The sequence below is a fragment of the Micromonas pusilla genome (genome assembly GCF_000151265.4).
Source record: "Micromonas pusilla CCMP1545 genomic scaffold MICPUCscaffold_4, whole genome shotgun sequence".
Lineage (NCBI taxonomy): Eukaryota > Viridiplantae > Chlorophyta > Mamiellophyceae > Mamiellales > Mamiellaceae > Micromonas > Micromonas pusilla.
The window spans coordinates 40,390-53,667 of record NW_003315885.1 but is presented as its reverse complement, the minus strand read 5'-3'; the positions used below and the strand labels follow the sequence as shown (position 1 = coordinate 53,667).

The following is a 13,278-nucleotide window of genomic DNA, read 5'->3' as shown; positions in this document are numbered from 1 at the left end:
CGCGAGCGAGGCGACGACAGCCTGGCGAGCGCGCCTCGTCATCCTGCGGACGCACGCGTCCGCGCGCCTCCTAGCGCGTTCGTCGCCATTCCGCCCCGCCGCCCGCCTCGGCCCGGGCACAGCTCGCGCGCGGTCGCATCGCACGCGCCTCGCACCCGCACCATGCTCGCGATGCGCGCGGGCGCGGCGACGACGCCGACGCCGCGGCGCGGCGCGTCGTCCCCGTCGCGATCCGCCCCCGCGTCGGCGTCAACCCTCATCGCGAAGAAGAGGAACGAGATCCAACATCGCGTCCTCCGCCCCCGTCGTCCTCGCGTCGTCGTCCTCGCGGCGGCGTCCGCGGCGTCGCCGAACCCGGGGCCCGGGCGCGCGAACCGCACGCGCGTGAACGTCGCGACGACGACGCCGACGCCGCAGGCGAGCCCGATGTCGCTGTCGTCGCCGCCCATGTCCAGCGTCGACGGATTCATGGACGTCTCGATGCCGACGGTGCTGAACGCGAACCTAGGAAGCGTGATGGCCCCGCCCGCGTGCGACCTCGACCCGAAGAAAACGCACATCGTGTGTACGTTAGGGCCGTCGTCCAGGACCGTGGACGACCTCGAGGACTTGCTGCGCGCGGGGATGTCCGTCGCGCGGTTCAACTTCTCGCACGGGACGCACGAGTACCACCTCGAATCGCTGCAGAATCTGCGCGAGGCGTGCAAAAACACCGGGAAAATTTGCGCGGTGCTCCTCGACACGAAGGGCCCGGAGATTCGAACCGGGACGCTCGAGAACGGCGAGCCGGTGAAGCTCAAGCGCGGGGGCGATGTCACGCTCACGACGGATTACGCCGTCCCCGGAAACGCATCCTTACTGGCGGTTTCGTACGAACACATGGCGCGAGACGTGAAGACCGGGACGCGAATCCTGATGGCGGACGGCAGCGTCATGCTCGAGGTTTTATCCACCGACGTCGCCGCCGGAACGGTCGCGTGCAAGTGCTTGAACGACGCGACGATCGGGGAGAGGAAGAATTGTAACTTACCGGGGGTGAAGGTTGATTTACCCACGCTCACGGAGAAAGATTTGCACGACATCGTGGGCTTCGGCGTCGTCCACGACGTCGATTTCATCGCCGCGAGTTTCGTTCGAAAAGGCTCCGACGTGAAAAAAATACGCGAAGTTTTGGACTCGGCGGGGGGGAAGACGATACACATCATCTCCAAAGTCGAGAACCACGAGGGCCTGTGCAACTACGACGACATCGTGCGCGAGAGCGACGGGATCATGGTCGCGCGCGGCGACCTCGGGATGGAGATCCCCCTCGAGCGCATCTTCTGGGTCCAAAAGATGATGATCAGAAAGGCGAACCTCGCGGGAAAGCCCGTCATCACCGCGACGCAGATGCTCGATTCCATGATCGCCGCGCCGAGGCCGACGCGAGCGGAGGCCACGGACGTCGCGAACGCGGTTCTCGACGGCACGGACTGCGTCATGCTCAGCGGCGAGACCGCCGCGGGGGCGTACCCGCGAGAGTCCGTCGAGATCATGGCGGGCATCTGCGAGGAAGCCGAGCGATGCGTCGACAACTGGACGCTCTCGCAGTCTCTCCTCAACACCACGATGGCGGGGACGATCTCGCCGCTGACCACGATCGAGTCGCTCGCGTCGTCCACGGTCATGACCGCGGCGAAGGTGAGAGCCTCCTGCATCGTCGTCCTCGCCGCCAACGGCGACGCGGCGAGAATGATCGCGAAGTATCGCCCGGCGGTGCCCGTCGTCGTCGGCGTCGTCCCGCGGAGCGCGAGGAAATCCATCGGATTTCAAGAGAAGGAGCTCAGAGGGCAGCAAGTCGCGAGGCAGCTGATGCTCACGCGCGGTCTGATACCCACGGTCGTGCAGCCGCCGAGCGAGGTTGACGTGGACGACGAGAGCCGCGCGCCGATCGCGGCGAAGAAGTGCGTCATGCAAGCAGTCGACCACGCGAGAAAGTTGCTGCTCGTCAGGCCGGGGGATAAGGTGGTCGCGATGTACAACGTGGAGAAGCGATGCGCGGTCGTGCGAGTGATCGAGATTCCGCCGGAGTGCGACCCGGACTGCGTGGACGAGGCGTGCGACGTGGAGTGCCAGCTGGATGAGAATTTCCTCACCCCGGGCTCCGGCGATCAGGACTGACGGCGGAGGAGGCGCGTGTATATCATACTACACGTACGTCACGCCGCGCCGCGCCGCGCCGCCGTTTGATAAAACGTTGTTGTTTCAATTCAAAAGATTCGTTGTACTGTACGCGTACCGCACGTCACGCGTCGTCGTCGTCGTCTTCGTCGTCGCGTCGCTCTTTCGCTCTTTCGCTCGGTCGCTCGATCGCTCGTTCACTCGCGCTTCACCTTCGGCGTCGCCTCTCGCGCGAGCCAGTCCATCGCGTAGTCGAGCCCGTCGAGGCGCGCGCAGGACACGGACGCGCACTCCACGTCGACGACTGACAGAGGGTGGGTCGTCACGAGGCGGAATCGAAAGGCGTCGGTCGGAGTCGAAAGGCGTCGAGGGCGGGGATTGAAAGCAGCGCGGGGTGGGCGGGCGGAGAGAATCGCGCGCGCCTCTTCCGTCGTCTCGAACGTCGTCGAGCCGCAACGCGTCGGCGCACTCGCCCGCCGTCATCGCGTTCTTCCTGTCGCTCTTGTTCCCGAGCACGAGCAGAGGGACGTTGTGCAGCGTGGACCTGCGCATGAGGTCGTGTAACGCCTCGCGAGCGTCGGTTATGTGCGACACGTCGCGGTCGGACGCGTCGAAGACGAAGACGACGGCGCGGCAGTTTCGACAGTACCTCTCCCACCTCGTTTGAAACGCCCCCCCGCGCGCGACGTCCCACACCTTGAGCGCGAACCCTTCCTTCGTGATCGTCGTCATGTCGTACGTGTGCGCGCGCGAAGGGAGCGTCGCGGGGTCGAACGATCCTGTCGCGAGGACGTGCGCGAACGACGTCTTCCCCGCGCCCGGAAGGCCGGTCACCGCGAGCTCGACGCGCGGTCTCTTGGGGCGAACGAAGACGGTCCTGCGTGGAGTTCAAAGGCGTCAGTTGGAGTTGAAAGGCGTCGAGGGCGGGGATTGAAACCGAGGCGTGGGCGGAGAGAGACGACGGGCAAAGTCCTTAAGGAACGGCGTTCACCACGGCGACGGGGTCGTATGGGGACCAGTGTAGACACTACGGCGCGCGCGAGGGGGGGCGGAGCGGGAGGGGGGACGGGGCATCGTCGGACCGCGGGCGACGGCGTCGTTCGAGCGGAGCGAGCGACGCGCCTTCGGATCCACTCGATGAGGCGTTCCCAGGGTCCCATGGCGCGCGTTGGCGATGCGGGGAGCGGCGGCGGCGTCGTCGTCTTTGAAACGAGAAGCGAAAAGCTTCGGAGCGCCCCAGAAATCGTTCAGTTGGCGCGCGGGCAGCAGCGAGCGTCGCAGCGCGCTCGTTTGAAAGAGCTCGCGAGGCGCGCACACCTCGCGGCGCACCGAGGACGGAGCACGCGCGACCGTCGCGGCACACGCAGCGGACGCGCGAGGAGAACGCGCGACGTCGATTTCATGGCAGCGAAGCCGTACACGTTGTGCGCGCGCGCGCCCTCTCCGCGTCGTCGTCGTCGTCGTCGTCTTCAAAACGATAGATCGCTCGAACGCGCGATCGATCGTCCGACTCACGACGCGATCCCTCCCTCCCTCCCCCTCCCTCCCCCCGCAGCACGACGACCGTGCCCTACCTCACCGCGGCGGACGCGAACGCGGTGTGCACGACGTTATCCGTGGACAACGAGCTGCAGCCGGACAAGGTCGAGAAGACGCTCAGGGTCGACGGCGCCAGCCTCGTCGCGTGCGTGCGGTTTCCACGGTTCTCCCCACGCTTCCTTCGCGCTAACATCCGCGTCGCGCGCGGACGGACGGGCGGATCTGCGCGCCCTTCCCCTCTTCGATCGCGCGAATCTGATCTGACGACGACGTCCTCGCGCCCCCGTCACTCTCGATCGTCTCCAGAGACTTCGCGGCGACCGAGCCGAGGCTCCTGCGCGCCGCGGTCGCCGCGTTCTTGGACCTCCTCAACCTCGCGTCGCGCGCGCTCGAAAAGTTCGGCCCCGTGCCCACCGAACTTCCGCCAGTCGAGGGAGAGACCGCGTGAGCGGCCGGCCGCGCGAACTTCGCGCCGCGCCGAAACCCTAGACACGACTCGACCCTAGACGCAGAAGAGAGGCACCGCCGCGCCCGCCGCCCGCGCGCGTCGAGCCAGGATGGACCGGTACCACATCTACGAAGCCATCGGCCGCGGGAAGCACTCCGTCGTGTACAAGGGCCGAAGGAAGAAAACCGTGCAATACTACGCGATAAAGTCCGTGGAGAAGTCGCAGCGCCCGCGCGTGTTACAAGAAGTCCAAGTGCTGCGCGCGGTGTCGCACGAGCTCGTGCTCAAGTTTCACGCGTGGTACGAGACGCAGAACCACCTGTGGCTGATACTGGAGTACTGCGTCGGCGGCGACTTGCTCTCTCTGCTGCGGCAGGACCTCTCGCTGCCGCAGGCGTCCATAGGCGCGTTCGGCGCGGACCTAGTCGTGTCGCTTCGCACGCTGCATCGCCACGGTCACGTGCACTGCGACTTGAAGCCGTCGAACGTGTTGATCGACGAGGACGGCCGGTTGAAGCTGTGCGGTTTCGGGTTGGCGCGCCGCGTCGCGGACGTGCAGAGCTCGCGAGGGACGCCGTCGCAGGCGCGTGTTTCGCCGCGTGAACGATCGAACCGCGTTTGTTTTTCACCCATCCCCCCTCGGTTTCGCTATCGCATTCGATCTCGGCGATCCCTCCTTTCGACTGACTGACGCGCTGAACATCTTTCGTGTACGGAACGCAGCTCGCGCGCCGCGGCACGCCGTGTTACATGGCTCCGGAGCTCTTCTCGGAGACGCACGGGCTGCACTCGTACGCGAGCGATCTGTACGCGCTCGGGTGCGTCCTGTACGAGTGCGCGTGCGGGCAGCCGCCGTTCGTGTCGTCGTCGCTCAGCGCGCTGATCGGGATGATCTTGGAGAAGGAGCCGCCGCGGTTCGACCCGAAGATCGAGGCGAAGCTCTCCCCCGCGTTTGTCGATCTCGTGTTCGGTCTGCTTCGTAAAAACCCGAGCTCGCGGTTGCGTTGGGACGACGTCCTGAATCACGCGTTCTGGCGCGAGTGCGGGCGAGGGAGCGCGCCGCAGAGCGTGGACGTCGCGAGCGCGATCGAGCGCGTCGCGCGCGCGGATCCGCCGCCGCCGCAGCCCGCGTTCGAGGCGGTGGAACGGTCGGTCGCGCTCGCGGACCGCCTCGACGCCGCGGCGACGGTGTCGTCGCCGCGGTCGTCGAGGGGTGGCGTCGGGTCGCCGTCGCCGTCGCCCGGCGCGGCGACGGCGTCGGCGTCGCGAAGCAAAGCGCGCCGAGACGACGTCGCGCGGCTGTCCGTCGCCGCGCGCATCAACCTCGAGCGCGAGGAGGGCGGCGCGTACGCGGACCGCGACGACAAGAGCGACAAGGGCGGCGCCGGCGGGGGCGACGACGACGACGTCGCGCGCCGCCCGAAAGCCGCCGCGCGCGCCGCCGCCGCGGGCGGCGACGTCGAGCTCGCCAACCCGGACGCGGAGCTCAACTTTGGCGGCGCGGACGCGGACGCGGGCGACGCGTCGCGGCCGGACAGCGGCAGGCCGAAGCCGCGGCCGCTGTCCGGGCGCGAGGGCGACGGCGACAGCACCGTCGCTACGATGACGCGCACGGGGAGCAACCTGGACGGACGCGAGCGGAGGGGACGGGAGGAGGAAGAGGAGGATGAGGAGAACGAGATGGTGGCGGATCCAGGGACGGAGTCCGCCGCCGCCGCGGTCGCCGCCGAGCGATCAGCCGCCGCCGCGGAGGAGGAGGAAACGCGTCGCCGCCGCGCCGAGCAGTTTTCCACCTCCTCCGCGTCGACGGCGAAGACGCCGGGGAAGAGTTACCTCACGCCCAGGAGCAGGGACGCGCGGCCGGCGGTGGGCGCGACGCCGGGGTACGGCGGGCAAACGGGGGGCTCGGGGCTGCTGGACCGCGGGGAACCCAACGCGCCGCTCCCCGCGACGACGCCGATGAACCTCCCGCGTCGATCGAGGACGGACGACGACGACGACGACGAGAACTCGCCGTCGAGGGAGAACGAGAGAGCGGACAGAGGGCTGGACCTTCGAACGCCGTCGAAGGGTGGCGCCGGCGGTTCCGGAACCCTAAACCCTAAACCGCCGGCGGCGCCTCCCGCGACGGACGCCGGGGCGGCGCTCGAGTCGATCGCGTCGCTGATGCATCACGCCACGGACAGCGCGATCAAGCCGATCGTGTTGAACCGCAGGATCGAGGTTCTGCCCGAGCCGATGTACGACCCCGCGGGGCTGCCGTTCCCCGCGCTGACCGTCGCGCAGATGCTGTCGTCGTCGCAGACGGACCTCGAGGCGTTTCTCACGCACATTTACCGCAGCGTCGCGCACTCGTCGCCCATCAACGAAAAAGTCAACACGCTGTCGTACTTCGAGACGCTCTGCGTGGACACCGCGGCCGCGAACGTGCTCATCAACTCGTCGCTGATGACGCTGTTCGTGCGGATGCTTCGCGCGAGCAAGGCGCCGATGCTGCGCATTCGCCTGACGTCGTGCATGGGGTTGCTGCTGAGACACGCGACGTACATCACGGAGGAGCTCTCCGGCTGCGGCGTGGTGACGGTCCTGACCGAGTGCTTGAAGGATAAGAACGAGCGCGTCAGGCGACGCGCGATGGCGACGTTAGGGGAGCTCCTGTTTTACATCGCGACGCAGCAGCACGAGGCGAGCGAGGCGGCGAAACGCGGAGGTCGCGGCGCCTCAAACGGTAAGGCTGGCGCCGCGGAGCCAACCGGCGCGAGTCCCTCCGCCTCCGCGTGGGCGGTGCCCGCGTCCACGGTGGGCACGGTCGCGCGGCTCCTTCGCGCGGGCGAGGACGAGATCGCGCAGCACTACGCGGTGAAGACGATCGAGAACATCACGTCGCACGGCGGCGAGTGGGCGGCGAAGTTTGCGAGCGCGGAGACGACGGCGTCGCTCGTCGCCATCATGTCCTCCGCGAAATCCGAGCAGCTACGCGGCACCGCGGCGAGCTGCCTCGCGCGCGCCGCGCGCCACACCCCCTCGACGCTCCAGACCGTCCTAGATCGCCACGGCGTCAAGCTCCTCGTGACTGGGCTGAGAGACCCGTCGCCGAAGGTGCAGCAGGCGGCGCTGTGCCTCTTGTGCCAGGGGTTGGGCGATTTAGGCGCGTTCTACGCTCTGTACACTGGTTCCCGCGCGACCGCGTTCGCGCGGTGAACGCCGATCCTTGAGGATTTTTCTTCCCGCGCGCGTGTCTCTCCGCCCAGGGTCCCTCGCTTTCAATCCCGACGCGCCTCGACGCCTATCAACTCCACCCCTGACGCCTTTCAACTCCACCCCGAAAATATCGCTTCGTGCGGACCCTCCACCCTCAGGCGCGCGCGCGAGGGCGGCGCTCGCGGCGGAGGACAAGACGGCGTTGCTGCCGACGTTGGTCGGTCTTCTCGAGCGCGGCTCCGCGGTCTTGCGCGGCAAGGCGCTGCTCACTCTCGCGCTCCTCTTCCGCCTACACCCGCGGTGGCTGCTCGCGGCGTGCCAGACGAAGCTTCTGCCGCTGATCGACCGGCTGCAGAAGGACAAGGAGCCGTACCTGGAGCGGTGCCTCGAGGCGTGCGTCGGCGTCGTCGTCGCGCTCGCGCCCAAGGTGAACGAGGCGGTGCTGAGCGAGATCGATCGGCTGACCGGGTCGACCGCGTCGGCGGTGGGTCGTCCGGGGAGTGCCGGCGGGTGGGGCTGGGGCGGCGACGGCGGCGGCGGGACGCGTCCCGGGTCGCGCGGCGGCGGCGGCGGCGGCGCGCCGGGTCGAATCTCCACGCCGCCCGGCGGCGAGCGGAATAAACCCGGCCCCGCGCTGTCGCTCTTCCCAATCCTCGTCCACCTCCTCGGCAGTGCGGTGATGCGCCCGCGGATATGCGACGCGAGGATGCTCGCGGACGTCGCGTCGTTCCTCGCCGCGGCGGACGGCGGCGCGTCGTTTCCCGGCCGCGTCGAATTCCGCGGCGGCGCGTTGACGCTGCTCGAGACGCTGTCGCAGTGCGCGCCGTCGGTGCTCGCGGTCCCGGACGCGGCGATCGAGCACTTGCTTCCCGCGCTCGCGGACATGCTCGGGAAGCCGGACAGCAGCGCGGACGGGCGGTTCTTAGCGCTGAAGCTGACGTGCGACACGCTGTTGCCGTTGGCGCTCGATCCGGAGAAGACGGACGGCGGCGGCGGCGGCGGCGGCGGGAGTTCGTCGAATACCTCGACGCGCCGCGCGCTTCTGTCGTCGCTGCTCCGCGAGAAGCTCCTCCCGCTGTGCCCGACGCTGCTCGCGGACGAGGATCCGATCCCGCTGTACGCGCTGAAGCTTCTCGGCGGCGCGCTCGAGGCGGACCGCGGCATGTGCGAAGCCGTCGTCGAGCTCGGCCTCGCGCCGAAATTTTTCGAGTTTCTCTCGCTCGAGCACACCAACAACAACGTGCACAACGTCCGTCTGTGCCTCGTCCTCGCCGCGTCTCGCGCGGTCCCGACGCGCGCGCTGTGCGAGTTCGACGCCGGCGCGAAGGTGGCCGCGGTGCTGTCGTACGCGCACGAGAACGCGGTCGAGCCGTTCATGGAGCCCGCGCTCGGCATCGCGCGGGCGATGCTCGCGCGCGCCGCCGACGCGTCGCGCTCCGGCGACGAAACGCTCATCACGCTGACGTTAAAATCCACGGCGCCGTTGCTCGAGCTCGCGCCGGTCTTCGTCGAGTGCGCGAGCGCGGGGGAGACTGAGGTGGCGTCGTTCGCGGTCCCGCAGCTCGCCGCCGCCGCGCTCGCGTTGATGGTGGAGTCGCGGCCACGCGAGGCGTCGGCGGTGCGTTCGATACACTGGTCCCCATACGACCCCGTCGCCGTGGTGAACGCCGATCCTTAAGGACTTTTCACGGCGTGTCTCTCCGCCCACCCCTCGCTTTCAATCCCCGTCCTCGGCGCCTTTCAACGCCAACTGACGCCTTTGAACTCCACCCCGACATTCGCTAGGCGACGTTTCATCCGCGGTCGCCGCTCGTCGCCGCGGTGGAGGCGATGGGGACGCGCGCGGCGACGGAGCGCGGCGAGCGCGGCTTCGCGGAGGTGTCCGTGCCGTGCGACGACATGGCGCCGTCTGTGGGCGCGGCGGACGTCGCGTTCGCGCACGGGATGGGGTCGCCGAGGGCGGGCTTCGCGAGGGCGCAGCGGACGGCGTTGGGGGCCATCGCGGCGGCGGCGCGCGGGCACGTCGGGCCGCCGCCCGAAGGCGGGGAGGCGCCCGCGTTGGCGTCGACGCTGAGGAAGCTCGCGCGGGGGGAGCCGTGCGCGGGGATCGCGGCGGCGGCGGCGGCGGCGGCGGATTCGGTCGCCGCGCTCGTCGCGAGAGGGGCGGCGCGGTGAGAGGAGAGTGGAAGTAAAATTCGTTTTTATCCGAGTTGAGATGCGATATCTTAGAGTTTCTAAAGTAAGTACGTCTAGGATCGGTCGATCAACTGCTCGACTAACAACGCGGCGCTGCCACTCCGCCGCCGCCCCCCCCCCCCTCGCGCCGATGCCGGACGCGTCGGACGCGTCGGCGGACGCGTCCGCCGCGTATCCGCGTCCGTGCGCGCGGCCCGGGCTTCCCGGGGACGACGCGCGCGAGATCGAGTCTCGACGCGCGGTCAGAGCGAAGGCTCGAGGGGAATCGCTCGCGGCGTCGGACGTGCCGGTCCTCCGCCGCGACGACGCCGACGCCGACGCCGACGGCGATGGCGGCGGCGCGTTCGTCGTCGTGCGCAAGCCCGCGGGAGTGTACGTCGACGACGTCCTCGCCGCGCTCGAGCGCGACGCGAGCGCGAGCGCGAGCGCGTCGCCGTCGCCGTCGCCGCGTCGTCTCCACCTCGCGCACAGGCTCGACAGGGACACGAGCGGATGTCTCGTCGTCGCGACGTCGACGCGCGCGTGCGCGGCGCTCACGCGCGCGTTCGCGGACGGGAAAGTCCGGAAGGAGTACCTCGCGCACTGCAGCAGCGCCGCGGCGTCGTCGTCGTCCGAGCCGCGCGAGCCGGATCCGAGCCCGTCGCCGTCGCTCGACGGCGCGCGCCCGCTGACGCTGCGGACGGGGCACGGCCGCTCGAGAAACGGGCTGTGGCGCGTCTACCCGCTCTCCGACGTCGGACGCGCGCTCCCGCGCGACCCGGGTCGCAAGACGACGCTCGTGAAGATCGCGGAGACGTCGCTCGTCGTCGTCGCGACGGCGGCGGCGCGCGGCGGCGGCGGTGGCGGCGAGAGGTCGAGGTGCGCGTACGTGCGCGCGACGCCGACGACGGGGCGGACGCATCAGGTGCGTTCTATACAAAAGTTTTTCACCCATTGTCCGGTTTCAACATTTGATCGCGTGGGTCCCTTTCAACTGACCGGTGAACCTTTTTTGTATGGAATGGCCCTCAGATTCGGTTGCACTGCGCGCACGCGGGCGCCGCGATCGTGGGGGACGTCAAGTACGGCGGTCCGCGCGTCGTCGAAGAAGAAGAAGAAGAAGAAGAGAAAGAGAAAGAAACGCAAGAAGATGATGCGTTGATAGATACTCGTTTCGACGGGTTTCGATTGCACGCGGCGAAGATCGCGTTCCCGCATCCGACGAGGGAGGGACAGACGGTGGAGGTGGAGTGTCCGCCGCCGGGTTGGTGGCGGGAGGCTGGAGAGAGCGTGAGAATACAGTAGCCTTTATAGTCTCTAGAACGAGCGTAGGATCACCGCGGCCCGCCGCCGCCCTCCTTCGCGCGCCTCGCCGCGTCGTCCGCGGCCTGCTTCGCTCTCCGGCCCGCGTCCGCCTGCGCTCGCGTCGCGGCGTCCGTCGCCTCCTTTTGTCGCCGCTTCGCGTCTCCAATCGCGGCGTCTTGCGCGCGCATCGCCTTCTCCGTCGCGATTTTTTGCTTCGCGACGATCTCGTCGTAGTTGAGCGCGATGTAGGTGATGAAGCCCGCGACGACGAGGACTGCGCGCGCGGAGGGGGGGCGGAGGGACGCGTCGTCGGTCGGCGCGCGAGCGGAACAGAATGTCTTCGCAGAAAACGACGCGTTTCGTCGACGGTAACGGAAAGAATCTCTCGCCGCGCGCGCGAGGGAGGGTCCGACCGCGGGGTCGCGCGCGCACCTACGAACCCCTCCTCCGCGCCGAAGCGCGCCTTCACGAGGCTCCCGCGCCGGGGACGCGTCTGGAGACGCCGCGGACGCGGCGTCGCGCCGGCGCGGAGACGCGCGGAGGACGCGACGAGATCTCGCGACGACGACGACGACGACGACGAGGCGGCGGCACCCCGCGGCCCAGCGGACGTCGCGGACGGCGTCGCGGCGGCGACGCGTGCGGCCGCGCGCGGGAGCGCGCGCGCGCGGAGCGCGACGCGCGTCGCCGCGGGCGGCGCGAGAGGGCGCGCGAGGGCGGTCGGCATATATGCGGCGCGCGCGCGGGTGCCGAGGGCGCGAGTGCCGAGGACGTTAAAGACGCGCACGCGTTCGCGTTCTCGTCCTGACAGGACGACGACCGGATAAATATGTGTCACGGTGGAGTCACCCCCCGCGCGCTATGCTATTTCAAAGCCGACTACTAGCTAGCTAGGCGTCCTCTTCGCCGCCATCTCTACCGCCGCCCACCCCCAACAGAGGCTCCGCGAGCCCCTCGCCGTCGTCCGCCTTCGCGACAACAGTCCCGGTCCCGCCGCGCTCGCGCCTTCGCTCGCGCGCCTTCGCCGCCGTCGCGCACGCGAGCGCCGCGAGCGCCGCGACCCCCGCCGCGGCGCAACTCGCCGGGACGACGCCGACTTTCCCGGTGCGCGCGTACAACGCCGCGCCGACGTACGGCCCGACGCCCGCGCCGGTCGCCGCGCCGAGCTCGAACAGCGACTGCGAGAAGCCGGTGAGGGGGAAGAACGTCCGCGCGTGCGCGATGCCGTTGGGAAACATCCCCGCGCAGCCGACGCCGACGAGCGCCGTGGTCGCCCACAACACGACGCCGCCGCCGCGCTTAGGGTTGTTATCATTAGGGTTTAGGGTGCTCCAGGGCGCGGCGTGTGACCACCACGTCGCGAGCCATCCGAGCGCGGCGAGCGCGACGAGATGCGACGCGAGGATCACGCGCAGCGGCGACGCGTTTAGCAACGACAGCGCGAATCGCGTCAGCGTGAACCACGCCCACAGCGACGACGTCAACGCCGCGGCGGCGCCGTCCCCGAGACCGTCCTCGTCTTGCGACAGCGTGTATATCCAGCTCCCGTACGTGACCTCGAGGGAGACCGCGAAGGACATGTAGAGGACCATGGGGAGGAGCACCGACGTGGCGGCGACGCGCCGCGGCGGCGGCGGCGGCGGCGGCGGCGCTTCGACCGCCGCGACGGCCTCGTCGCTCAGGAGCAGCCGCCGCCGCACGGGGCTTCGCATCCGCGTCGGCGACGCGAGCTCCTCGTCGCCGTCGCCGTCTTCCTCATCATATTTTTCTATCTCCTCCTCCTCCTCCTCTAGATCCTCCTCGTCCTCGTCGTCGTCGTCGTCGATCTCTTTCGGCGCCTTCGTCGACGCGACGGCCGCCGCGAGCGCGAGGTATACGATTCCCGCGACCAGAAACGTCAGCTCAAACCCGCGGCTCGGATACAGCTCCGAGAGCCCCGCGTACAGGAGCGGCGCGAGGATCGACGCGAGCCCGAACGCGCCCATCGTGAAGTTCAGCGCGGGCGCGCATTTCGCCGCGCCGAAGCGTCTGGTGAGGCACATGCGGATGGACACGCCGATCATCGGGAGCGTCGCGCCCTGGACCACGGACAGGACGTTCACCTGCCACAGCGCGTCACACCACGGCATGACGCCGACGGAGAGCGCGCGCGTCACCACCCCGGTGATGAAGACGGCGTGCGCGTCGACGCGGTCGAGGAAGTACCCGGTCGGGAGCGCGAAGACGCCGCCGGAGACGCCGCCCAGGCCGAGGTACGTCCCGAGCGCCGCGGGCTCGCGTCCGACGCGTCGCGCGAGCTCGGGGATGATCGGTCCGCGCAGGCTGATGAAGAGGCCGTTGCTGAAAGAACCGAACGCGTAAAGGTACAGGTACTTGCTGCGGAAGAGCGACCACACGCCGCCGCCGCCGCCGCCGCGGCGCGCGTCTCGCGCCGACGCCATCGCGCGCGC

General features: G+C 69.2%; 6 protein-coding genes across 6 annotated transcripts; 3 read left to right on the top strand and 3 right to left on the bottom strand.

Moving 5' to 3' along the window:
- The first annotated feature begins 95 nt into the window (after positions 1–95).
- MICPUCDRAFT_49534 (uncharacterized protein) lies at positions 96–2,270 on the top strand. The gene has a single exon (XM_003057909.1). The coding sequence runs from the start codon at positions 163–165 to the stop codon at positions 2,158–2,160; it is 1,998 nt and encodes a 665-aa protein (XP_003057955.1). The 5' UTR covers positions 96–162; the 3' UTR covers positions 2,161–2,270.
- An 87-nt stretch (positions 2,271–2,357) lies between these two features.
- MICPUCDRAFT_56898 (uncharacterized protein) lies at positions 2,358–3,320 on the bottom strand (the record flags this gene model as incomplete). The annotated part of the gene is made up of 3 exons (XM_003057528.1): positions 2,358–2,450; positions 2,602–3,037; positions 3,295–3,320. The coding sequence occupies 3 exons, from the start codon at positions 3,318–3,320 to the stop codon at positions 2,358–2,360; spliced, it is 555 nt and encodes a 184-aa protein (XP_003057574.1).
- A 936-nt stretch (positions 3,321–4,256) lies between these two features.
- On the top strand, positions 4,257–9,575 carry MICPUCDRAFT_46915 (uncharacterized protein; the record flags this gene model as incomplete). The annotated part of the gene is made up of 4 exons (XM_003057908.1): positions 4,257–4,736; positions 4,871–7,319; positions 7,507–8,966; positions 9,134–9,575. The coding sequence occupies 4 exons, from the start codon at positions 4,257–4,259 to the stop codon at positions 9,521–9,523; spliced, it is 4,779 nt and encodes a 1,592-aa protein (XP_003057954.1). The 3' UTR covers positions 9,524–9,575.
- A 99-nt stretch (positions 9,576–9,674) lies between these two features.
- On the top strand, positions 9,675–10,828 carry MICPUCDRAFT_70854 (RNA pseudouridylate synthase; the record flags this gene model as incomplete). Its single annotated transcript, XM_003057907.1, has 2 exons — positions 9,675–10,448; positions 10,556–10,828. 2 exons carry the CDS (start codon positions 9,675–9,677, stop codon positions 10,826–10,828), a joined length of 1,047 nt encoding a protein of 348 aa, XP_003057953.1.
- On the bottom strand, positions 10,800–11,555 carry MICPUCDRAFT_67034 (mucin-associated surface protein; the record flags this gene model as incomplete). Its single annotated transcript, XM_003057527.1, has 2 exons — positions 10,800–11,102; positions 11,261–11,555. 2 exons carry the CDS (start codon positions 11,553–11,555, stop codon positions 10,858–10,860), a joined length of 540 nt encoding a protein of 179 aa, XP_003057573.1. The 3' UTR covers positions 10,800–10,857.
- Positions 11,556–11,718: 163 nt separating this feature from the next.
- MICPUCDRAFT_56895 (major facilitator superfamily) lies at positions 11,719–13,269 on the bottom strand (the record flags this gene model as incomplete). Its single annotated transcript, XM_003057526.1, has 1 exon — positions 11,719–13,269. One exon carries the CDS (start codon positions 13,267–13,269, stop codon positions 11,719–11,721), a length of 1,551 nt encoding a protein of 516 aa, XP_003057572.1.
- Between the last annotated feature and the right edge of the window lie 9 nt (positions 13,270–13,278).

Coding starts and splice junctions, on each gene's coding strand:
- MICPUCDRAFT_49534 (XM_003057909.1), top strand. CDS start 163: ATGCTCGCGATGCGCGCGGGCGCGGCGACGACGCCGACGCCGCGGCGC.